The sequence below is a fragment of the Condylura cristata genome, unplaced genomic scaffold (genome assembly GCF_000260355.1).
Source record: "Condylura cristata isolate star-nosed mole 26May11 unplaced genomic scaffold, ConCri1.0 scaffold00028, whole genome shotgun sequence".
Taxonomy (NCBI): Eukaryota; Metazoa; Chordata; class Mammalia; order Eulipotyphla; family Talpidae; genus Condylura; species Condylura cristata.
Genome location: NW_004567129.1, coordinates 11065142 through 11091522, shown reverse-complemented (window position 1 = coordinate 11091522; position 26381 = coordinate 11065142). Strand labels below are relative to the sequence as shown.

At 37.4% G+C, this 26381-nt stretch overlaps 1 protein-coding gene across 1 annotated transcript in view; it reads right to left on the bottom strand.

The window, feature by feature from the left end:
• CFDP1 (craniofacial development protein 1) overlaps positions 1-26381 on the bottom strand; it is a 100354-nt gene that overhangs the window by 70960 nt on the left and 3013 nt on the right. The window contains exons 2-5 of the mRNA XM_004690371.2: positions 21285-21402; positions 19613-19829; positions 18893-19020; positions 8191-8310 (exon numbers count right to left, since the gene is read on the bottom strand). Coding sequence (XP_004690428.1) covers positions 8191-8310; positions 18893-19020; positions 19613-19829; positions 21285-21402 — 583 coding nt within the window. The remainder of the gene's footprint in view (positions 1-8190; positions 8311-18892; positions 19021-19612; positions 19830-21284; positions 21403-26381) is intronic.

Here is a 26381-nt window from a genome sequence, read left to right as displayed (position 1 = left end):
TTCTTTGTGTGAAATCTGGAGTTACACATTAGTTTAATTCTTGGGAGAAAAAAGAGAGCCTGGGGCCCTGCCTGGCGGCACAGAGGGTTAAAGTGCAGCACTACCATGCCCTCTCTGGTGGCACAGCAGGTTAAAGTGCAGCACTATGAAGGTGTCTGCAGCCACTCCGTGCAACTTCGATCCCTGCCTCGAAGGTGATCCACATGGTATGGTAGACGTCTCCTGTCTTGCCCGCTGCTCCCCTGAGTAGTGTACTTCGTCCATCTGCCTGTTCTGCTCCCCAGTCTGACTGTGGCAAATCCTCTCACCACCCTGCACCTCTGGCCTATACCCCAGTTCCTGTAAGCATAAATAAACAAATCTTTTTTTTTTTTTCAATTTGTTTTTGATAATAAAGGTTGTCAACGGTTATTTTAAGCACAAGTCAAACCAGCAGGTTATGAGGATTCAGTTAACCCAATGATTGTGGAGAAAATCCAGATGAGTACTGATGATGGCATGCAAAAATATGTGCTCTCATGTAATACTGGAGAAATTTCAAATTGGGATTGCTTACTTGGCAGCATCTGTCAGGGTTAAGGTGCGCATATCTGATGACCCAGCTACCATTTTTCTAAAATAAATAAAATGCTTTTCTAAATAAAAGCATGAAAATATTAAAAAATATACATGTGCAAGCTTGATCACAGAATTATGAATGTGAAATTTGGAAAAATAAACATTCATCAATAAGAGAATGGCTACTGAAAGTATAGTCTAACTACACACTGGCATATATCATGTTGGCATTCAAAACTGTACATGTTTATACTAGAGCTGGGAAGAGGCCCAGTGCTTAAGTAAAGACATACAAGCCACAGGCTAGTCAGTTTTTGTCCTAATGTACATAAGACCACAATGTGTCAGCACAGAAGAGGGAGGATTTGCACAAACTGATCACCACGTAACAACTATTAGCCTATGGGACGGAAATGGAGAAACAAGCAAATAGCAAGATAAGTTTTACTGACTTATTTCTGAACAAAATTTAAGTGGTGGAGCTACAGGTCATTTTTACTTTCTTACTTGTACTAAAAAATAATAATAAAGGCTTTTATATCTCAAGGGGAAAAATGAGAAGAAAAATCTCATGAAAACGGGAGAGTTGAAAACAAATCTCAATAAAAGGAAAAACACAGAAATTGGATAATGCACACAGAAAGTCATCCTAAGCAACTAACCTAATTATGCAAAGAATAATTTACTGCACCCATGTACCAAGTCGTAGGAATGTTTCAAGATCCTGGGGTTTTGCCAGAGACAAGGGATGTATCTTTCTCAGGGATTATTATGCCCTCTAGTGTACACTACAAGAAGTTACAACATAAAAAAAACAATTAAATCAATAAATTAGCTATAAAGTTAACCAAAATATTTTCACCTCTTTCTTAGAGCAGCACAATTTGCTCCTTAAATGAAGGCCTCTACATCCCCACTTCCAAACCAACTTCCTATTATCATACTGAGTAAATTTTGTGAATAACTTCAGCTACCTCATCTTTCTAGTCACACCAAAAGAAATTTAGAAAAATAGAAATTTCAGGAATACAGCAATGAAATTTTTAAGTTTACAATACAGACAGGGATGAAGTTCTTAAATTCATAATTTTTAAAACTTACTAGCACTATAACTCAAGGCTGGAGAAAGACTGCTCTGTGTAATAAAGTCATGTTAACTCTAGGCATTGAAAACCTTACGGACACTTCTTAAGTTCATAGTGTTTACTATAGGTATTCAATCCATACTGAAGGATTTTACCCCATCCTGGTGACCACACGTGAAAAAAGTTCTTGCTCTGAAAGCTTTTCTACATTTGAGATTTCACTTTGACAGGCACTTGACTTCTTGATCCAAATGCCCATAGTTCCTCCTCCTTCTTCCCCTTAAATAACAGCACTGGTCTCCTCATTCATAATTCTTCAACTACTAGCTTGCCTGGAATAACTCTTTGAATTAAGAATGCAAATGCGGGCCCTCCCTGGTGGCGCAGCGGGTTAAAGCACAGCTACTAAGAAGCTAAAGCCACTTCAGTATGAGTTCGATCCCAGCCTGCCCTGGAGGTGACCACATGGCGTGGCAGACCTCTCCTGACCTGCCCGCTGCTCTCCTCAGCAGTGTACTTCATCGATCTGCCTATTCTGTACCCCACTCTGTCTCTGGTGAATCCTCTCACCCTCCACATCTCTGGCCTCTACCCCAGGTCTGTATGAATAAATAAATAAATCTTAAAAAAAAAAAGAATGCAAATGCTATAATTTCAAAATATTCCAACTGTTCAGGGTGGCCAATCCTGAAACAACTGAAGTGTTTAATTATCACTGAACAGGAAATCTCTCTGAATAGAAATCTTAAGCTCTTGTGGGAACAATTCAAAAGGCAACTCCCTCTCCTTAGTTGTAGAATTAATTATGAAGAAAGGAAACTCCCTTTATTTTTTCAGCAGGAGTTGACATAGAACTGTATATGCTTCAAAAAAACAAAAAATAAGCAAACAAACAAAAAAAGAAAGAAAGAAATTTAGGCACTCAAGTGACCCACTTCCTGGTAAGAGTGCTAGATTTTTCTCTTATTGCTCAGTCTGCTATCCAATGGCATATCCAAGTTACCAGTATACCTAGGCATAGACTTAAATATTAAAAAAAACACAGATATGAATGTTCAGGTAAGTATTATTCTTAATAGTCAAGAAGTAGAAACAATTCTATGCCCATCCACTACTGAATGCATAAATAAGGTGTGATATACTCATACAATTGAATATTATTTGGCCAAAAAAAAAGGGAGGGGGGGATGAATTACAGATATATGGATGAACTGAAAACATGTTAAATCAAAGAAGTCACACACAAAAGGACAAATAATTTACGATTCAATTAAATGAAAAGTTGAAACAGACCCATCGAGACACCAAAAAGACAGATTAGTGATGCCTGGGGATGGTGAGATGGATGGGGATTAACTAAATTTCTTTTTTTGAGGAACTAGAAATGATTGTGGCTACATGGCTCTGTGAATACACTATTCTGTAAATATGCTAGAAGCCAATGAACTGTATAATAGACACTGGTGAATAAATAAAACAGCTCAATAAAGTTGTCTTAAAAAGAGTAAAAGGGTCCTCCCTCGAGGCACAAGGGCCAGCCCTGGTGGCACAACGCAGCACTACAAGCTGGCTGTAGCCTCTTCAGTGCAAGTTCAATCCTCAGCCCCAGAGGTGACCAACATGGCTTGGCAGACCCCTCCCGTCCCACCCACTGCTCCTCTCAGCCGTGTATTTTGTCACCCTGCCTGTTCTGCTTCCCACTCTCTCTGGTGAATCCTCTCACCCTCTCCCACCCCACCTCTGGCCTATTGTATGCATAAATAATCTTAAAAAAAAAAAAAAAAAAAGCTAATTTTCCTGGTGGCTCAGCAGGTTAAAGTACAGCACTGTAAGTTAGCCAAACCCACTTCAGCAGGACGCCTAGCCTAGGTGACCTACACGGTGTGGCAGACCTCTCCTGACCTGCCCACTGCTCCCCTCAGCATTCAATCTGCCTGTTCTGCTCTCCACTCTGTCTCTGATGAATCCTCTTACCGCCCTTGCACCTCTAGCCTGTACCTCAATTCTGTATGAATAAATAAATAAAATAAAATAAATATTTAAAACAATAATAACTTAAGCTTGTGAGCTCTGGCTCTAAAGAAAAAAAATAGAAACATTTTCTCCCAATACTGTGGCTAGCTCTGATTTTTGTTAAAGTGAAATGTTCACTGCTTTCTATCAGAGTTACGTATGGAAAGTTTTTTTTTCATACAGAACTGGGGTACAGGCCAGAGGGACAGGGGCGGTGAGAGGATTTATCAGAGACAGAGTAGGGAGCAGGAACAGGCTGAGTGATGAAGTACACTGCTGAGGGGAGAAGCGGGGGAGTCAGGAGAGGTCTGCCATACCATGTGGTCACCTCCGGGGCAGGGATCAAACTCATGCGGAAGTGGCTTTAGCTTCTTAATACTGTTCTTTAACCCGCTGCACCACCAGGGAGGGCCCACATATGGAAAATTTTAAAGCTTAAAAGGCAACCAAAGTGAGGTCGCCTTAACTGTTGTTGACAGGATTATCTTTTTGCACAAATAAAAGGTTTCTAGTGACTGAATGGTCACATACATCGACACAATCAAGTCACAAAAACAAACTGTAGTCTGTGTCTTCTATCTTCAGTATGGCGTGTGAGGAACCCTATCTCCTCCTTGGGGCAAGCATTGCTAAACTGACACCATCCTTGATGCTTTTGAAACGCACAACAAAAGGTCATTTTCTTTTGGATCAACAGATGAGAATACAAAACTCAAAGTGAAATGTTTTTTACTCTTGTTTTATTGCTTTAGGTCATTCCCAATCTCTAAGGAGGGAACTAATAATAGCAAACTACTAATCAAAATTGTTAATGTCTACAGGGAAGATTATAAACTTCAATGACACTAATTCCACTGGTGGAATGTGGTAAGTAATCACGCTGGAGGAAACGAATAGTAAATGTGGGGTGAAGACTGACCAGCCAGAAATCCACAAATGCTGGCAGAAGCTGGCTTCCAGTGGCCAATAGTACTGGTAGTACTGGGAATAAAAAGAGGAACAAGAGCTTAGGGACAACAAAACTAAAGGAATTTAGATACATTAAGCTAAGTGTGGTGCTTTCTACCACCAAGACTAGAGAGTGCTTCTTGTCCTCACCAATTCCTGCCTCTCATTTCAATTGGGTGTTTGCTTTACTCATTCCCAAAGTATAAACTTTGACTTTTTAATAGCTAAGCAGTGTAGTATTTTAAACATGTAGAGGAAATGCATTTTCAGTTATAAACTTTTGCTCCCATTATTCTATTCTTATTTGCTAGCCAAGGATGTAGGACAGGATGTTTTATTCTTCTGTTCTGGTTTTCTTGTATTGCTTAAATTTGCTTAGAAGGAATAAAAGTAAATAAATAAAGTACTTCTGCTAGACAACTTCTATAAACTGAAGCAGGTTCAAAATTGCAAATGAAAAGACTGTAGAAAAATATTTTATTACACTGATAATTTTCTTATAATAAATTGAATGATTTCTGATTTTTTCTATCTCTTGAGAAGAGTTTCCATACCCTGGATAGGCAGCCTGCAATAGATAAAGTTGTATGATAAAATATACCTATTTATGACACCCAGATCTGAATCCCGTTGGTCCTGTCTTTTCCCAAGAACAATTACAACTGTAGTAGCTTTCAGAGAGGTACTGCAGAAAAGTTATCATATCAAAATTGAAGGTCATCTCTGTCTATTCAGAAAATCAATGCCTACAAAATCACAATTAAATGTGTCCCTAATTTCACATACAACTCCAAGGACTTTTACACAGGCACCAGGCAGAGCTTTGTAATTTGTTACATCCTATTACAGCCTTCAAAGAAACTGACTTTGATCCCATTTCACTTTACCCTTTATAAAGGGTAAGTCCCTTGAAAGATATTTCACCAAAAGTTTTCTGTTGGCCCCTCCGGACTTCCTCTTCATGCTGCTGTGGAATGCAAATGAAGTCCTGTATGGAAAGTCTGACAGATTCCTTTCTTCACCAAATTATAGTCAGATTTCTCTGAAACTTCTTTAGACCTTGATCCTGCCCCAAATCTTTGCTAGGCTTACTTTATTTAGTTTTAGGAAGAATCCTCCACCTGTGATGTTTGAACACTCTATTCCTCATTCCCAATTTTTGATGTGGAAGCCCCTGTCCTGCCTTTAGCAAGAATCTTGCTAATTCAGTTTAGAAAGAATCCCCTTAGCAGGCCCTCCCTGGTGGTACAACAGGTTAAAGCACCCTACTATGAGGCTATCCAAAGACACCACAACATGAGTTTGATCTCCAGCCAGGGAGCTGTCCCACATGGCGTCCTGTCTCCTGTCTCGCCCACTGCTCCCCTCAGCAGTGAACTTCATCAATCTGCCTGTTCTGCCCCCCACTCTGCCTCTGGTGAATCCTCTTATCCCCACCTCTGGCCTGTACCCCAGTTTCTCATATGCATAAATAAATAAATCTTTTTTCAAAAAAAGAGAGACCCCCCTTAGTCTGGTTGTCTCTTCTTAGTAATGATGTACTACTGATGCTCCCTCATTCTGCTCTTTGACTGGGTTCAAATTTGGTCCTCAGCTCTCTCTTTTATTGTAAATCTTGATATCTGACAGTTCTGCTTAAATCTCCCTTATCATTGTAACAAGCAGTCAAGAGTAATTTTTTCTTTCATAAGCTTCAGGGGCCATTGGAAAGCCCTGACAAGAAAAGAGAAAAAGGGAGGGAGGAAGGGAGAGCTGTTCACTTATTCCCCTGGTTTTCCCCTGGACTAATCAGTCCCTCAAGTGATAGATCAATGCCTGAGGAGGCCCTCCCCACACAATTCTCCCCCTTGCCCCTTCAAGATAAGGATTGCTAATGGGAACTCATTATTACTAGCCCTGGAACACTGCACTATTCGAATTCCTATGTTTTTTCATAACTTGGTGAGTTATTAAACTCTCCTCAAAGTAACTTAACTTGAGGCTATCTTCTATTCTCTGCTGGGTCTCCCTATTACAGATATCATCTCAGATTTCTTATCATGGAGTGGCTCTGAATTCTTTCTAAGAAAGGAAGGCATGGCTATGAACTCAGTGAATTTTTATGAGTAACACAGTGACTTAATCTGACCTTGAATAGTCTATTTCACCCTCTTCTATTTACCTTCATAATTACAGTAACAGTACATTTGTTTCCAAGTAAAATCTCTAAACATCAATATTTTAAGAACTACCTAAGAAGGCTAGAAGTAAAAACTGCTAGTTGAAAGTGATTATGCTAGAAACCTAAGGTAAAAGAACTTTGCCTTTATCTGGCAATTAATATAGTTTAGTGTCACAGTAATACTTTTAATAAGTACATCTAATAAGTATTTAGTACCAGTTACAAAGGTGGAAACCCAAGTAATATCCTGAATAAGACTAATCACAAACTGGCTTGTCAAATTCAATTTGTAGATTTTGAAATCAATTTAGTGGGATTGTGACATTTCTTAACACATACTACATATAGTAATATAAAAACAGAAAATCAGTTTATCCTATGTCCTAACAATAAATGCCATTTCGACAAATTTTTATTTCCCTTTTTACAAACTTCTATGTATGGGCACCATACATAGAATTACCACCAGCAGTATACTACTCAGCACAACACCCTGCCCTGGCATTTTCCCAGTTACCCACCCTAACCCCCCCCATACAAAAAAAAAAAAAAAAAAAACCTTCACAGAATCAACTCCCACAAAAAGAAACTATACTCAAACTTTTGTCTCCAGGTCTGCTTCTGGGTAAATAACTGCAAAGATGAGAAAGGCCTATCCTAGAAAAGCTCATTTGATAGGAAAATCAATGTATTTTTTTAAACTGAAGAAGTCAAAACTTTACTGTTTGTAGCAATGACACAGGTTCCTCTGAGGAGCGATGGAAGAAGTGACACCCTGACAGAAGAGATGGAGGAGCTGCTTGGGCTACTTGCACTACCTCCAACACTGTACGGATACGGAGCTCTCCCAGGAGTCGGTGATCGCGCTGCCCAGGATGCGAACACCCAGACTTTTTGTACTGGCTGAGAAGCTATACTCCTACCATACACTTACGAAGAAAGGAATTTTTATTTCTTCCAAAGAGAAAGAATTCTAGTGTTCAGCTAAAAATAACTGAAATACTATGGAAACTATGAAGGAAGCAAACTGATTAAGTTCCTGACAATGTGCTAAAGAGAATTATTTGTACATCAGTTTTGACCTTTAGTGTTCCTCTGAGGTCACTGGGCAATAGCGGTGAATATTCAACCCAAAGGTGAATTAGAAGTTCTGATGAATTGCTGATATTTTCATTCAGAAACTTCATTTTTAAAATGTAAAGGCTACTGTAAATGAGGACTTTTTCAGGGCTGGAATCAAAATAGAAAGCTATGGCTAATTTTCCTTTGCACCTGTCATTCTGACAAATATTTCTGGGAAGGCAAAGCAGCAGTGTAATCCTCTGAGGCAGAAGTCATGAAGTGTGCACATGAACCCAGTGTCCTTTAGCTGGAAATGGGCCGCCAGCACTCCAGGCCCAGTTGGCCTGCGCTGCTAACACTCACCCTGACCCAGCAGGCAGTGGCGGCAGAGATGAAGGGACATTAGTCAATGGTTTTTCTTTTTCATTTTGCTTGAAGAAAGATTTTGCTTCTTTAGATGTAGCATCCACTTCCTTAGTCACCCTGTGCAACAAGAAAAGAGATGCTAAGTTTCCAAGAGGAGTAAAACAAGATAAACAAAAATCTAAGAAAAGGAAATACATGGCAAGTAAAATACCCACTGGGCTTGCATTAAGTTCTGGCTACTGAGCTTTAAGATTCAAGTTTATTACAACAGTTTCAAAAGACATGTTCCCTCACTAAATGAAACATGTAGAGCTGATCTCTCTAGTTCTCCCTGACTTCCATCAGCATGAACCACACTCCCACAGTCGCTACTGAATCACAGACCACTGGTTGTTACTGATGTACAGGCTGAAAAGGCTCCCTGCATGAGCTCCTGCACAGATGAGAACTCATACTTTAAGACCTGGTAAAAAAAATACTTGGAGAAAAGCAGTGGCATTATTTCAAGGGGAAAAGCCACAGTATAAACAATGGGAAATACTCTGCAGTATTTCCTAACACACCTAAAACAATCCAAAGCGGAAAAAAAAATTATTTAAAACTAATTAAACTGGCACTAATCTGGCAGTGAAAGAAAGCTATGTGACTGAGACCCCTGCCCAATTTCCAATGTAGAAAAATTGCCCTCAGTAATGCTGAGTCCAAAAGGATCAAATAAGAATATTTACAGTGCCTGAAATTTCAGATATAGAGAAGTCCTAATGCCTGCCTAGACTTGCCAAGTCAACAAAAACATCTAAGGAATTCTGTTTAAATTCCAGCTTCTGTGTGGGAGGGCTCGCAGTTATGGTCACAGTATTATGAAATGTTCAATTAGGTTGTTCAGAATAACACTAATTGAGAACATTAATAGACAAATCCTACACATCCTATTGTTTCAACGATATAAGAAGTCCCTACAGACTTAAATCTTTTATGTCCTTCTAGTCTCCCAAATGAACAACTCAATAATCACTATCAAAAGTGAGAAATAAGAGGAAGAATATAAATGACAAATAAGACCATCATTCAGCAAATAGTCATTCTTTCCTTGGTGACCAAGAAAATAATATTCCACTGCACTGATGTTGAGCTTGGGTACCTATCTTACTTTAATGGCCAGGGAGAAGGTTAGGTGACATGACAAGAACAGAAGCTGTAAATGTGCCTGAAGTCCCTCCCTTTCACCGTAAGAACACACCTCAAGAAGCTGCTGGTCCAAGAGGCTGAAAAACTCATACCTTAAGAAGTTGCTGGTCCAAAGCTAAACCATAATGAACCCAGCAAGCAGACCGGAGTCAAGCTGAGATCAACTGAACCCTATGTACCCAGAAAGTCATAAGCAAAAATAAATGCTTTGGAGATGATTTATTACAGAGCATTTCTCTAGCAAGTGCAGGCACATTTGTAAATTCAAGAGTGAGCAAGTGGAAATCCAAGGGGTTGTTACTTTTCCAAGATTATCCAGAGATCAAGTATTAATAGCAATGCAAGAGAACCCTTTGGTAGACTGTATTCCCCAAAGAGAGTTGTCAAAACTATCCTATCTTATCTGTTCTCCCACAACCTAACTCTACACTAAAGCACGAGAGCAAGTGTGTGTGTTTACTTTTTGTGGGGTGAGACCACCCCTTGAAAATAGTGGGCCTTTGTGGCTGCCAATTCTTAGAAATGGTGGAAGTGGCAGTCCATGACCTCTGAGGCTAGTTGATAAAAGCTGATATAGCGTGCACCTGGTTCTTCTTGAGAACGCACCTTTGAAATTCAAAGTTAACAATACAAGAAGTCTGGCTCCCCTTTCTATTGTTTTCATTTTTCTCCAAAAGCTTCCCTTTCTCCACTGAACTCAAACAAGTTTACTGAGACTTGGAGTAAGAGACAACTTTGTGGGCCAGATACAGTGCTGTATATGTATAGTATCACCACCTTGAAGTCACCATGCTGGAAAGAACACATGGAGAGATCATGCAGAGGCAAATGCTAGAGCAGTCTGACCCAGGTCCGGGTGACTGAGTCTGCCTAGCCCTGGCACTAGACATGGGAGTAAGGGAGCTTTGGGGATGGCTCCACCAACTGTGCACAGCAGCACGACTGACGCTGAGCAAGAAGAGCCTAGTGAGCTCAGCCACCCCCTGAACCAGGAGAAATTATAATAATACAACTGTTTAAAGTCACTAAACTTGAGGATGACTTTACACTGCTATACAGACAACTGAAATAAACACACATCCAAACCTAAGACTTAATGCCGATTCCCAGAGACTGGACTAGAGAGCGTACTTCAAATTTCTGTGCCCTGGGTAGAATCTGGGGCAGACTTGAGCTGGCACATGAAGAACACCTGTAAAGATCATTTAGAAATAGTGACTGAATAGAAGTTTCGTTTACAAGTCTCTACCAAAACTCTATTAAAAAATGGGGGGGAATTTTTTTTCTTTTTTTTTTTGAAATATATATATAATAGTTTATTTTTACATTATTCTGTGTATTTTTCCATCTCATTTGCAATCCCCTTGGGCTTCAAAGTGGGGAAAAAATTTAAATAGCAAAACCACACACAGAAAATGACAAGACATATATTAGTAATAGGCTGTTCACCAAACTCTCTGAAGGCAGAAAGCAGACAGACAGTGGCTGCTTAGATTTTTGTTTTCTCGGATCTCCTAAGCCTACAGCCACGTGGAATGTTTAATAACAAGGAAACCAAAGTATACTTGTTTTTAGAAACTCAATAAATGAGATACCAGGAACCTCAGAAGGTAGAGGTGCAGGGTAGAGCTAACACCACAGCAGATGCTCCCCAGTCCAACTTAGCAGAACCCATTACTCTTGGGAGAAATGAAAACCACTAAAGTTCCAGACTGTAAGGGCAGGGATGAAGTCTCATTCTGAAAAGAAGGGAATAAAATGGAAAGCTATTCTTCCCTGGCTCAGCAGTCCCAGAGAGCTAAATTACTAGATGGAGTGCTACTGAACCTATATTAGAATTTGCTACAGTAAGAAATAAGTATGTGCTATGTTAAACAGTTTCTGAGTTTGTTACCCCAGCATAGTGTAGACTAGCTTAACTAATGTGTCATCATTTAACTAATAGGAATTCCAGAAAAAGTGAAAACAGGGGACAGGTTATCAACAGTAAGGAAAACTTCCGAGGAGGATGAATTTCCACAAAAAGTCACAGAGTATTCAACACAGCACATTTTAAAAGACCAACATCAAGGCACATCACTGTGAAAATTAATTTTTTTTCAATTGTGGAATTTCAGAATGTTGGTAATAAGAGAAAATGAAGATCAAGCTGACCAAGTTATAGGGAAAGTAAAAGATGCCTGTACAAAAACCAAGTCTTGTTCTGTTTTACCAGAGGACTGACAAAATTTCTGTAGCAGCCACCTAAGACAATTTAGTGAACATTTTCTGAAAAGCAACCAAGATCAATGCACCATTGAGTGTGGGATCCAGAAAGACACTTGGTCTGTGCACTTACAGGCCTCAGCCCATGAGGACAGTCAGCCAAGAACACACCATGACCATGCGCAGTGTATACTAAGTGTCACAAGTAAAGCAGGGAAGTATAGCCTGTGGGAGTATCTCTGATTCTTGGAATCAAAGTCCTTTCCACAATCACTAGGAAAAAAGTTCTAGAAACTGGTATATTTCTCTCAGGGACTTTGGTAATTGACACTAAGTAATAGCTAATTAGTGTTCCTTGATAGCATGCCTAAAACTCCACTTCTAACAATAAAGAGAGATTCAGCTGTCTGAATCTTCTAGTAGAACACTAAGTTATAGACTACTTCTAATATATCAAGAGGAAACCCTGACAGGAAAAAGGACCACTATTAGCAAGTTAATTCAAGTGTTATCAACAAAAATTCCACTTTAACTTCATTTTCACTTACTCAACTTCCTAAAAAGTCTTTGTTTAGCCAGAAACTTTCCATGACTGGCCTTTTCCAAAAAATGACTCATTAGGAAAGTCTGAGCTAACTGACTCAGCTGATTATGTGTCAGGGAAGGACAACAAAAATACTATTTTTCCTCATTCCTCAAAGTTAATAGGCTGTGTATTTTTCAACTGGAGAAATATGGAGAAAGGGGGGGGGTCCAAAATTTAACAATTAAAATAATATTAGAAAAAACTAAAAGACTAACTTTGTGCTAACACTACCTTATGCTTATACTTACAAATTCTTCCCAGTCATCACTAGCTCTTTCTCATATTTCTTACAGATGTAGTAATGCTCTTAAACTTGATACAAAGACAAAAAAGGAAAAAGCAGAATAATGACATGAAGAGTTAAGATATGCTCAAATCCATATACCACATTAACAAATGGTAGACAATTAAAATTCAAGAGTCCTGAATTCCTATGTAAGGGTTCTTTATGATACCTAAATTTAAGTATAAATAATGTAAGTTTTAAAAAACTTACCACGCCAACTATTATCAGGTTTTTCCTTTTCTTTAAGTTACAGACAGGGCCCTCCCTGGTGGCACAATGGGTTAAAAAGCACCGCACTATGAAACTAGATGCAACCACCTCAATAGAAGTTACATTCCGCCACCAGAGAGGTGACCCACATGACACAGCAGACCTCTCCTGTCTAGCTCACTGCTTCCTTGCACTTTGTCAATCTACCTGTTCTGCTCCCACTTTATCTCTGGTGAATCTTCCTACGCTCCACACCTGTACCCCAGTTCTGTATGTATAAATATTTTTTAAAAAAGACCGTTACAATTTTTGCCATGTTACATGTTGTGTTAAATATATTTAAACATGCTTGTTTAAAGTTAACAGGATTCACAACCTCTGAATATAAAATATATGTGTATATTTATGGGGGAAACAAAGGTTCATCCCTTTATAGTTTGTTTTATTCTTGAGACAGGATACTACCCTCTTCTGACAAATTATAGAAATAGCATGATTCATGAATACAATATTTAAAATTACCATCCATTTCCCTTAAAAAATAAAGTGGGGGCCCTCCCTGGTGGCACAGCGGGTTAAAGCACAGCACTAAGAAGCTTAAGCCACTTCCGCATGAGTTCGATCCCCGCCTGCCCTGGAGGAGATCCACATGGCGGCAGACCTCTCCTCTCCCGCCCGTTGCTTCCCTCAGCAGTGTACTTCGTCCATCTGCCTGTGCTGCTCCCCACTCTGTCTCTGGTGAATCCTCTCGCCCTCCACATCTCTGGCCTGTACCCCAGTTCTGTATGAATAAATAAATCTTTAAAAATAAATAAAAATAAAGCGGGAAGTATGTCTAGTTATTCAGATAACTATATTTATTAATATCAATAAGACCACAAAATGTAATTTTGTTAGGAAATTTAATGATTTCCCCCAGCCACATTTATTTATTAGTTTTTTCTACTTAATACTTCTACTGAAGTTATAATAAATCTTCCTTAGATTTCATTTTCCTTTGAAGATTTATATATGCACACAAGAACTGCCATAAAAGGCCAGAGGTGTGGTGGGGGGGGGAGGGAGAAGGATTCACCAGACAGAATGAGGAAACAGAACAGGCAGACTGACTGAAATACACTACTATGGGGTGCAACAGGCAAGACAGGAGAGTTCTGCCATGCCATGTGGGTCACCTCCCTGGCCAGGAATAGAACTTGTGCTGTAGTGGCTGCAGACAGCTTTGCAGTGCTGACTTACCCTCTTGAGCCACCTGGGAGGCCCTAGATTTCCATTTCAACATGTGGGAAGTAATGTAAGCCAACAAAGACTTCTTAAAAATTTAAAACCAGGCCCTCACTGGTGGCGCAGTGGGTTAAAGCACAGCACTAAGAAGCTAAAGCCACGTCAGCATGAGTTCGATCCCAGCCTGCCCTGGAGGTGATTCACATGGCTTGGCAGACCTCTCCTGACCCGCCCACTGCTCCCCTCAGCAGTGTACTTCGTCCATCTGCCTGTTCTGCTCCCCACTCTGTCTCTGGTGAATCCTCTCACTGCCCCTGCACCTCTGGCCTGTACCCCAGTTATGAATGCTTAAATAAATAAATCTTATAAAAAAAAATTTAAACCTATGTGCTTAATTGTAAACATTTTTTATTTTCTTTTTGCAGGACTTACAAGCCACTAAAAGTTTATCATCAGTGGTCTGCTACCCTCTACTGGACAACTCTCATCAGTTTCCAGTGTGACTTATGGCAGAATAATGTATTACAAATTCACATGGTCAAAAAAATTTTTTAATGGAATTCCTTAAATGATCAAAGGAAAGCATGTCTTTATAGTGAAGAATACTCACAGATAGTGCCTTAAGTGGTCTAACTTGCCACCACTAAAACTGACAGTTATGGATATGATGCACTGAGGTAGCAAAACATCATCAATCTGATGTGATTAATCTGAACCTTATCATGAGGAAACAATGTAACAGTTCAAACAGGGATATTCTGTAATAAAAATGAACTAAGAATATACATATATGTCATGAAATACAAAAAAAATTCTTAAAAACAGTTCTAATTTCAAATAGGCTATACTAAATGCAGAATATAAACTTGGATTAGAAATAAAGAATAAGAAATAAAGAATATTATTGGAATAACTAGGAGAAAATGTGAATAGTATCCCAGTGAAAGCAATTAAAATATGGGCTGCATATTGGTCCACGATGATATGAGTATGGAAATTAGAAGTATTCAGAAACCTGACATTGTCACAGTATTCAAGATATGATCAGTGGACTCACTGCGCTGAACAAATCATGGATCAACTCAGGCAGTCATACTTAGAAGGTGGACGTGGGCGTTATCAGTGCATCAGTCATGCAGTGTGATAGGATTGAAGCATTTATTTTATTTATTTTTTTTAAAGATTTATTTATTCATACAGAACTGGGGTACAACAGGCCAGAGATACAGAGGGTGAGAGGATTCACCAGAGAGAATGTGGAGCAGAACAGGCAGATCGACGAAGTACACTGCTGAGGGGAGCAGCGGGCAGGTCAGGAGAGGTCTGCCATACCATGTGGGTCACCTCCGGGGCAGGCGGGGATGGAACTCATGCTGAAGTGGCTTAAGCTTTTTAGTGCTGTGCTTTAACCCGCTGCGCCACCAGGGAGGGCCTGAAGCATTTATTTTTTAAGTTGTTATTTTTATATTCATTTTAATAGTTAACCAAGTGGGACTTTTAAAATTTAAGATTGAAACTAGCAACTAAGTGAATAAAGTAAAACAGACATTTTTTTTTTTCTAATCCTAATTTACTGGTAGCAAAACAAGCAGCACTGTACTGTCCTGCAAAGAAAACACAACTTTCTGAATGCAGCAAAAGCAGTAAACTACATGAGGAAAATGGAAATGACTTCAAAGAAATGAAGGTTAATTGTCTTTTAGTCTATGAATCCTCATTTGCTAAGTTCGGTCATGCAGTACTAAAACCATAGTGGGTTTTTCGCAGAAATATTTTGGCTAGTGAAGCAATGTATCCATCAAAAGTTCGGTGGCATTTACATATAAAACATAAATAATCAAAAAAAAATTTTAGAGTACTAAGCTAACAGGCCAACAGGAGTGGCTGCAAAATTCCATACATTAACATTAGTATACTGCTATACTCAGAAAGGGTCTTCTCAGAATGGGTCACTTTCAATTGCCAACTAAGAAAAACAAAACACTGTCAAAACATTCAAAATGTTTGAAAATCTTGGCAACTATGGACAAAGAAAATGTTCAAGTACAACTTTTCTTTTTTTTTTTTTAAAGATTTATTTATAATTTACACATACAGACTGGGGTACAGGCCAGAGGTGCAGAGGTGGTGAGAGGATTTACCAGAGACAGAGTGGGGAGCAGAACAGGCAGAGCAACAAAATACACCATGAGGGGGCGCAGAGGGATGGTCAGGAGAGGTCTACTGCGCCATGTGGGTCACTTCCGGGGCTGGGGATCAAACTCACACTAAAATGGCTGTGGCTAGCTTACAGTGCTGCACCCTAAACCGTTACACCACCATGAAGGGTCCCAAGTACAACTTTTCAATGACACAAAACTTTGAAGTACCCAGGAAATGGCTTAAATTCATAGAGTGAAAACTATGATAAAGTTAGCAAAGAGTTTTCTCAGTGCAATCTGAAGAAGACTGTAATATTACTAACATATTTAGTATTTCTGTGGTTTAAAAATGAGGGTGATATGAAGGATTGTTTTAGCTTCTTTAAGACTAACAAAACCTGACTGATGTATAAAATAAAAACTACCATAACACTATAATGTGATTGGAAATTTAAGTTTAGAAGAATTTTCCCAATGGTGCAGCTGCAAAACTGAAAACCATTTAGATTAAAAAGCTTGTACTAGAATATAAATTAACACTCTCCTTCCTTTGTTAAGAAAAATCCTGCTGCCAAAAAAAAAAAATCACCTTTCTTAGTATAGTAGTAAATATTCTAATTATGTAAAGATAATACATTAAATTTTTAGTGACTCTTTTTAAATGTGATAAATGAAGGCTGATCTTAAATATGCAACTGTTATACTGCATGCTTAGGGTACAATGATTACTAAAAAGAAAAATGTTCAGAATGATAAACTGAAAAATAAAATTGTATCTAAAAGAAAAGTAACTAAATGGCTCCAGTTTCAAAGTTCTCAATTAGTAAAACGTGCTCATTTGTCTCTAACCTTCGGTATCTAGAGTGATCTCTCTATTTCCATAAAAGGAACTGAATCAACATGTTTTTCATTAGCAAATACATTACAAGGTATAAAATTAGAAGCCTGAAAGAACAGATTTTTCTTTCCTGAATTTCTACAGATTACTTTGTTTTACAGAATACCCTGAGTTACATTTTCTATAAAAAGACTATACACAAATAGGAAAATTATACATCCAGAGTTTCTTTTTTCACTGAATTGTAACATGAACTTAATTATAACTTGTCAGGAACTGGCTACTGATAGAACTCTCAGAAGATGAACTTCGATAATGGCTTTATTTTGCATAGAAGTAAAATGGAAATAGAAAACGTAGTGATACTGCTTTAAAATCTATACCTCCTTCATGAAAATATATTGTGAGGTAGGTTTCCTTATAAATATTGTTATGAAAAACACAGTGAGTGACATGTATAAGTGACCCTTGAACAACATGGGTATGAATTATGCAGATGCACTTATACGTGGTTATTTAACAGAGGTAATAGTTGGCTCTCAAACCTCACACTTGAGTACTGTAAATAAAATTTATTTTCCTTATGATTTTAATAACATGTTCTTTTGTATACCTTACTTCATTCTAAGAATACAATATATAAAATACAAAATATGTGTAACCAACTACATTAGGCTTATATTTAATAGCAGGCTGTCGTAGTTAAGTTTTAAGGGTGTTTACTGTTAATACCTTTCTGACAATATTTCCTTCTTTTTTAAGATTTACTTTTATTTATTTATGCACAAAGAACTGGGGTACAGGACAGAAGTGTGAGGGCTAAGAGATTCATCAGAGACAGAGTGGGGAGCAGAACAGGCAGATTGAAGGAAGTACACCACTGAGGGGAGCAGTGGGCGAGACAGGAGAGGTCTGCTGCGCCATGTGGGTCAGCTCCCTGGCCAGGGATTGAACTAGTGCTCAAGCAGCTAACTGGCTTTGTAGTGCTGAGTTTTAACCCATTGTGCCACCAGAGAGGGCCCTGACAACATTCCTTTAAATGAAAATTTTCAGAAGAAAAAGTTGGGATGAAAATACTTTTAAAATAATAAAAATTTTGTTTCACACCATTTATAATACTGTAATGTTAAATACTAATTTTTAAGATGTTCTGTCAATAATTGTACTGAAAAACTGTTGGAAATTGGGTATTTGTAAGAGTATCAATTTTGGGGCATTTAGAACTTGAGAGCATATAAACTTAATTAATTATTGTCAAGAAAAATAAATATGACCACCTATCAGATTACTGATTGGAACTTCTTTGTTCTCATTCATTTCCCAATTACAGAACTATTGCTTTCATGCAATAAAATTTAAATAAGTGGGGAAAGGAATATTTTAGGCATATGGTTCTTACCTAGAACCACCAGGTTGTAAGGTCCTACTACTTTTCTACACTGGTAATAAACCTCATCAAGCAATTTAAAAACTAATGTTAAGATGAAGAAATAATATTGGAATCAAAGGTCTCTCCTAAGTACTTTCAATTCTTATCTGACTTCAGAGGCTTCACTGGGGCTCATGTGTCACGATTAAGGAAAATAATAAAAGGAGAAATGATTGAGGCAAAGCAGAAAAGATGACAATGAATAAATGGAACCATATATTTATTTCCCGAAGAGGTATAATCCTGTATCATTGAATCACATGTAGTGTTACAAACCAATGTTACCTCAATTAAAAATTTCTTATTTCTGTTCAGCTAACTATTCTGTAATGCCCAAAAACTAATTACCACTTTACCTAACCACTTCATAATAACCAGCTATCACACTGCTGTATCAAGAATTTGAAAGCAATTGTCTCATTGTCTGGTCCCTTGAGTTCCAAGTACATGGAGGCACCTATATGCCTTGAGCTCAAATACAATTCATATAAACTACCAAAGGCTGGCTTGAGGACAGAGCTGAAGTCTTAATACCATTAAGAAATACTCACTCTTTCAGAACTAATTTCAGTGTTTGTGAAAGTCATCTTACCTGACTTCTTCCCCAGCAAAATCAAAGACTTTAGTGATTTTAACTTTTTCTGTTTCTTTAGGTTTCTCTAGTTCTTCTGCTCTGGCCAACAATTTACTTGAACTTGTCTCTTCAGTCTCTTCTTCTCTCTTTAAAAAAAGTAAAAAAAATGTAATTAGTTTCACATAAGGAAGAAACCTGAAAGAACTGTCCAAACATGGGTCCTGTCTGGTGGCACAACATGTTAAAGCACAGCACTACAAAGCTAACTGCAGCTGCTTCAACAGAAGTTCAATTCCTGGCCAGGCTGCTGCACATAATGCAGCAGACCTTTCCTGTCTTGCCCATTGCTCCCCTCAGCAGTGTATTTCAGTCAACCTGCCTGTTCTGCTCCCCACTCTATCTCTCATGAATCCTCTCACCACAGTTTTGTATGCATGAATAAATAAATCTTAAAAAAAATTATTAAAAAAAAAAGAACTATACAAACATTATTTAAGGCTATTGTTCAATATTCTATCTTAAACAGCTAAAGATCTATTGGAAATTAACCTGATTACAAAGACTTACTTTTTGTACTACAGGGAATGCTTTGTTTTTCACTCAGTAGTTACTATCAAAAGGCATCTAATCTGATTTGTTTTAGTTTCAAATCTCAGTTTGTTAAAACAACAACAACCTATTCCAGGAACTTACAATATTTTTAGAAGAACATTCATCTCATTCACCTATCAGACTCACTTTAGTTTGCACACTTGGGGCCACTTTTGTTTTTGGTCCTACATCATTGAGGAAGCTGGCCCATAATTCATCCTCCTTCTTTTTCTTTGCATCCTCTGTCCCAATGCCTTTTTCCTCATCTTCAGCTGGGTCTTCCTCCTCACTGCTACTTCCTTCAGATTCCTCATTGGAACCCTCCTCTTCCTCTTCTAGCAAAAGGCCACTTGGTTTTCTCTTCCTAATCACCAACAATCACAAGGAAAACAAAAGATAAGAGAGACAATACAAAATTATTTCAGTTGTCCCCACCTCACTTCCAAACATAATGCTACAGACCTTAGAAAACTTTCAAATCCGGGGACTACTTATTAACATGCACAGTGGGGAAAGATATGCAGGTAAACTACTGATAAAGTTTTGTGTTATTAAGAAAGAATTCAGTTCTTACAGTTAACATTCTCTTCCAAAAAGAATAAAAATACAGTGCTTTACTTCTAAGCCAGGACTAGCTATTTTCACCAAGAAAACACCCAAAATCACCACATGGAATTAATCAGAATGAGTGTTTTTAAGACATCGAAGAGCCGGGTATTTTTTAATTCTTAAAATCACTCCATTTGGAGAACAAATCTTATTGAGAAGAATTCCAAATTTATTTTAGAGTTTATTTCTAGAATTCTCAGGGGAGAGAAAATCCATATACTCCCCCTCTTTCTGAAAACATGAAGAATACAGAAAAATCTAAAGATTAAAGAACTGAACTCCAGACACACAAGAGTAAATAGCTTTTCAAACCATACTGATTTAAGTCAATCATCTAATAACTAAAATTATTTTTCCCCTTTATAAACAATCTACTTTTTGCCTCAACATCCATGAAAACAGAACATCAAAGAGAATAAAAGACTTCCATAGATGATTCCCTATGTGAGTACATCTGTCAGAATTTTCGTAACTTTTGAGGAAGTATAATTTAGATCCACTCCTATGGAAGACCTAATCCAGGATTAAACAATTCTACAAATCTGATTCACAGATATACATATAATACAAAGAATATCTACTTCAGTCTTGTTTGTTTTTCTGCTAAGGCAAGTTATAATCTAAATGCCTCTTAGTGAAAAATATTTAAAGTAAGGTTTATACATATAATGTAATTCTGTGTAGTTATGAAAAACAGTAAGGTATAGCTAAGTAAAATACCATGATGACATATCCAAGATGTGAAATAGGAAAGTAAGAAATGATTTGCTGAGTATGTTATTTGTGGGTTTTTAAAAAGAACAGGATCTTCTGCCCACTTATGACTGAGTGAGCATCTTCTCTTTGCCTTGTCCTAATAAACCTGTTTAAAATGTAAAAACAACAGAGCAGAAAGCATACATATATCAGTACATGCACTGACATCTCCAGTAACATACTTCTTCTGAGACAAAGCAGCAAGGGCTAGGGGCAGGAGAAACATTTTTGTAATGACTGATTTTTTCACTTTAACGGTGTACATATCATCTATTAACTTTTTGTTCAAATCTCAAAAAATTTTAAAACTTGCTAGAGACCAAGAATTTAATCCTTAAACATTATCAAATGTTTTTCTTAAAGAGCAGAAAGTAAGAAATCAACAGATCAATCTCAACAACCAGAATGGCTGTGACAAGGGCCCTACTTTTATGGGCCTGGAGGGCAGCATCACCTGGCTGGAATGCTCTGAGCCTTTCTTTTTTTCCCTTTGGTTTTCTGTGTCTGCTCTTCACCATCCACTTCATCTTCCTTCACTAATTCATTTACATCATCTTCACTATACTCTCCACCTGAAATCACATAATAGGGTGGTCAGACAGACAGTAATAAAAGTTTTCACATCAAGATGAGACATTTTTATTAAGAACAAAGTCTTTTGGCACCTCTCTGGTGGTTAAAGGCAGTGCTATCAAACTGCCAGCCACTGCAGCACAAGTTAGATCCCTGGCCAGCCAAGAAGGTGACCCACATGGCACAACAGACCTCTCCTATCTCGCCCGCTGCTCCTCTCAGCAGTATGCTTCAGTCTATCTGTCTGTTCTGCTCCCCCCTTTCTCTGGTGAATCCTCTCACCTTCTCTCCCCTGTACTCCCTCCCTCACATTCCAGTTCTTGAATGCATAAAAAAAAATAAATCTTTAAAAAAAAAAAAAGAGTAACGGTTTTCACTTTATTTTCATCAAGAAAAAAGTCCAGTACTTTCTCTATTCTTCATGTAACAAAAGTATCATTTAGAAGGAAATTTGTCTCTGGGGACTAGACTGTGACTCTAGTTTAGACTTCCTAAACTATTAGAAGTCCTATTTCCTTCCATAACTTATCCTACTTATAGCGAATGTTTAAGATTTTTGCTATGCTCTACACACAAGGACATGAATTCTGTGTGTGTGTTTTTTTCTTAGTATTTGCTGAATGAATGAACGGAAATATCAATTATACTATAGCACTTTTCAAAGAACAAACTGATGGTGCCACCTCATCTGGTACCAACAAAAGTAATCAAAAGATAGCCTTGTCTTGGCAAAAGAGATTTAGAGAGAGGCCTTAGGACTTCCATTAGACATAGCAGAAAGAACGAACACACCTATTTCCCACCTTCTTATACCAACGTGCAGAAGTCCCCAATAAAAGAGTGTTGCCTGGATGCCTGTTTTGAACATATTCTGGACATCAGTCAATAATTCTGCCCTATGGAGAGTCAACTAGCTTTTTCTTCTTTTCAATTCATCTAAACTTATATTTGTAGTGTATCAAATATTGAAAAGCACATACAATTACAGTTCAATGAAATGCCAATTGAACACAGATGGAGAAAAAGGAACTAGGTCAAGAACAACATGAAAATCTGTATCCCAGAAAATCCCTCATGTCTCCTTCCAGTAACTAGTCATCACACTCATCCTAAAAGTAAACACTGTCCTAATTTCAAACACAAGCGAACAGTTTTGCCTGTTTTTTGAGTCTTAAACCAACAGAAGCCTATATATATTATATACTCCCAGGTCTGGCTTTTTTCACTTAATATTCTGTTTGAGAGAATCACCTATATTAGTGAATATACCTGTAGTACAATCATCCTCATCCCTAAATAGTATTTCATTGTATGGTGACACCATAATTTATTTATCCATTCTTCATTGTTGGGCATTTAGGTTGTTTTCAATTTGGGGGGGCGGGTAGGTCATTACAAACTGTGCTGTCTGAATATTCCTATACATCTATACATCCAATCAGTGAACCAAGGATCACCAAACACTGAGGAAAATGACCAATATTTGAAAGGCAAGACTAAAAGCCAACAGAAAGGAATTCAAATGAACCAAATTAGTATCCTCAAAGACATGAGAAAAACTATGACATTCATGAAATATTAAGATGACTAAAATTTTTTGGCATAAAACTAATTTTTTTAACTTTTGAAAAATACAAATACGACAGAAGAGATTAATAAAAAAGAAGATACCGAGCTGGCGCTAGTTATGTGAAGGTTAAGCATTTCAAGGCTGATGGAATAGTAAATAAAAGGATTCTAAAATGGAAACAAGTTTAGTATCCCTGACACCAAATGATGTGTGTTTTCTGAAGAGAGGAATGAGTTCCAAGCTAAGAATTTACCAATGTAATTTTGCTTCCTCTTGAAGCCCCAGTAAAATCAATATAGAAAAAGAACTTTAAAAGACATAAACCACAAAAGTTGGCATCTAAACACATTCTATTGTTACATTTCCAAAAAGTAATTCTGGAAGGACAAACAACAACAACAAAACTAATGAAAATAGCTATCTATAAGCATCAAGGTGTAATAAACAGGAATAGAAGAATTCTTCATGTTTATCATTCTATAGCATTTTGAGACTCCTTCAACTCAAGAGCTGCTTGAATAAACAAACAACATAACTTTATACCCAAACAATAATATAACCCACAAAGAAGGGATTTTATACTAAGGACATTAGAAACAACCACACAACCTTAACAAGATGCATTCCAATGACAAAGAAGTTCTGTATCTGTAGTAACTCCAGTGTTGGTATTCTGAAACTATTTCCTAGAAATCCAGATATTCCAAATGAAAGAAAAAAAGCAGCACACACAATTAAAAATCAAAGAAAAATAAGTGAAAACACACATGAGTGAAGGATATACACATATGGAGGTGGAAAACTGTACTCCAAAATTATAGATATGAAACAAGTGACAAGTTCAAAAATGAGAGAGAGAAAAAAATCAACATGAACTCTAAATATTTTCTAGATCTGTTCATTCAGATGGCACAGAAACAGTACATTCTGGTAGTAATGAGAATCTCTATATATTCCAGGGCTCACTGAGGAAAACAACAACAAAAAAGAAACAGCCAATTTCATATCTGAGAGAAAGCAAGCACAAAGTTAAAATGGGAAACTGCAATGCTAGAAAGTAAGGAAGTTATTTAAGAAAAATGGGTCACATTAAAATATATGTAAGATTCCGTTTGAAAGAATTCAGAAACCAAAAGTGCTATCTTAAGCATGAAAAGGAATGAATAACTATTAGCATACTAACACACATTACATTAATAAAAATCCACGAACAATTTATTATATAAAAAAGACAAAAAATAATAATTGGTACATTTTAGGCTCCTTACTCAAACAGATAATTCTTTATTTTGAAACTGGTAATTAAGAGAAATGAATTAAACACTTAACTTGCCCCCAAATGATGCAGTAAAGTTGAACTTTATAGAAGAACATCAAACAATAAATGTGTAAGAATCACAAATTAGAAAAAAACACTCCTTTTCACACTCTAATTACAGAAGTAATTAAGACAATTATCAAGAAAAATGTTAAGTTTTATCCAGTAAGTACACTGCACACAGAATACTTACACAACGGAGGCACCAGACTCATCATCCTGAGCCAGGGGTCACAAGTGGGAATCACAGAAGACACTGTATAATGGGTCTTCTGATGTTAATTTAAACATTTTGGAGTATACAAGTCACCAGCAGTTTTAGCCAAAGTAGTTCATCTGAACCCATCAAATTTTAAATGTACCTTTCAATTTATAAGAAAGTCAAAGGACAAAGACCAACCTAACCCCCAGGAGGGAGCAATCAGACAAATCTGATCTCTTAAACAAATCAATATCATTATAGAAATGGAAATGAGCTAGATTAATGCAAATTTAAGGGACAGGACATCCAGTTATGTATTATCTTGAACTCAGTTGTGATTGGACAAACAAGCAATAGTCATTTTGGAGTCAACTCTTCATAAGGTTATCTTTGTCACAATAATGAGCAGACAGTTCAGATAAGGCGCTGAATGTGGTTGTGGTTGCTATACATGAAAAATATGTTCATCTCATTAGTACAAGGTAAGCAAATTTTAAATTACATAAATGAACAGAACCCAACTATTATAAAAATAGTAATTAACATAGTATCTATCTAGAAAATCAAGTACAAAATGAATAATTTCCCAAAGCCAGAATTTCCTATCACCTTTTTAGTTCTCCATGCTTAAACGTGAGCCAAGCAATTAATAATTGCTGAAAACCTGAGAAATCATGTAACACAATAAAGCAAAAACAAACACATGGTGAAAAAATTTACCTTTCAGGAAACAGAGATAGTTCCATCATTTTAGGAAGCTAGAATTATCAGGTACTAAAATGAGAAAGTAAAAGAAAACAACAAAACAACATTCTCATAAACAGATGCAAAAACTTTTGACAAAACAGGAAACCAAAATCATCAATATATAAAAAGAACACATCAAAACCAAGTGTGTTTTATGCCAGAAATAAAATGCTGTTGAAACTTTTAAAATCAATCACTCTAATTCACTACACTAACAAAAGACAAAAAGTACACTTTAACCATTAGAAAGATGAATAATATTTGACAAAATTCACATCTCAGCAAATACTTAACAGAGACAAATTCTTAATCCTGATAACAGGCATCTGGTGAGGGGCAGTATGTGAAAACTGCCAGGGTTCAAATCCCAGCTCCAGCTTGGACAACCTGAGTGACACTGAGTGACTTCATTTTCTTCATGTATAAAGTGGAGCACAACAGCACATACATGCAGCATTATGTGCTTTAGTAATGAAGTAGTTTAAAATACACATACACAAGCATCTGTGAAAAACCTATAGCTGACAGTGTATTAAAATGTGAAACATTGATGCTTTCTAACAACTCTGAATAAGGCAAGGATGAAATAAGGCAATCAAAAGAAATGAAAGGCATACCTATTGAAAAAGAATAAAATGTTTTCTATTCAAACAACGTGACTGTTTTTTCTTGGGGGAGGGAGTGCTACCTCAGAACTGTTCATTTTGGTGATAGGTTACAGGCACTAAACATCTGTCAAAACTTATAGAGCACTGATATTTTCTGTGAATTTCAAAATAATATGAAAGTACTGTTAATTCGTTAGCAATTACCTACTGTACTTATGAAAGAATAAAATGATGCTATAAAAAGTATAACCTCAGGCCCTCCCTGGTGGCGCAGTGGGTGAAAGCACAGCACTGAGAATCTAAAGACGCTTCTGCATGAGTTCGATTCCCGCCTGCCCCGGAGGTGACCACATGGCGTGGCAGACCTTTCCTGACCCGCCCGCTGCTCCCCTCAGCAGTGTACTTCGTCCATCTGCCTGTTCTGCTCCCCACTCTGTCTCTGGTGAATCCTCTCACCCTCCGCATCTCTGGCCTGTACCCCAGTTCTGTATGAATAAAAAAAAAAAAGTATATCCTCAAAGAAAAAAATGTCA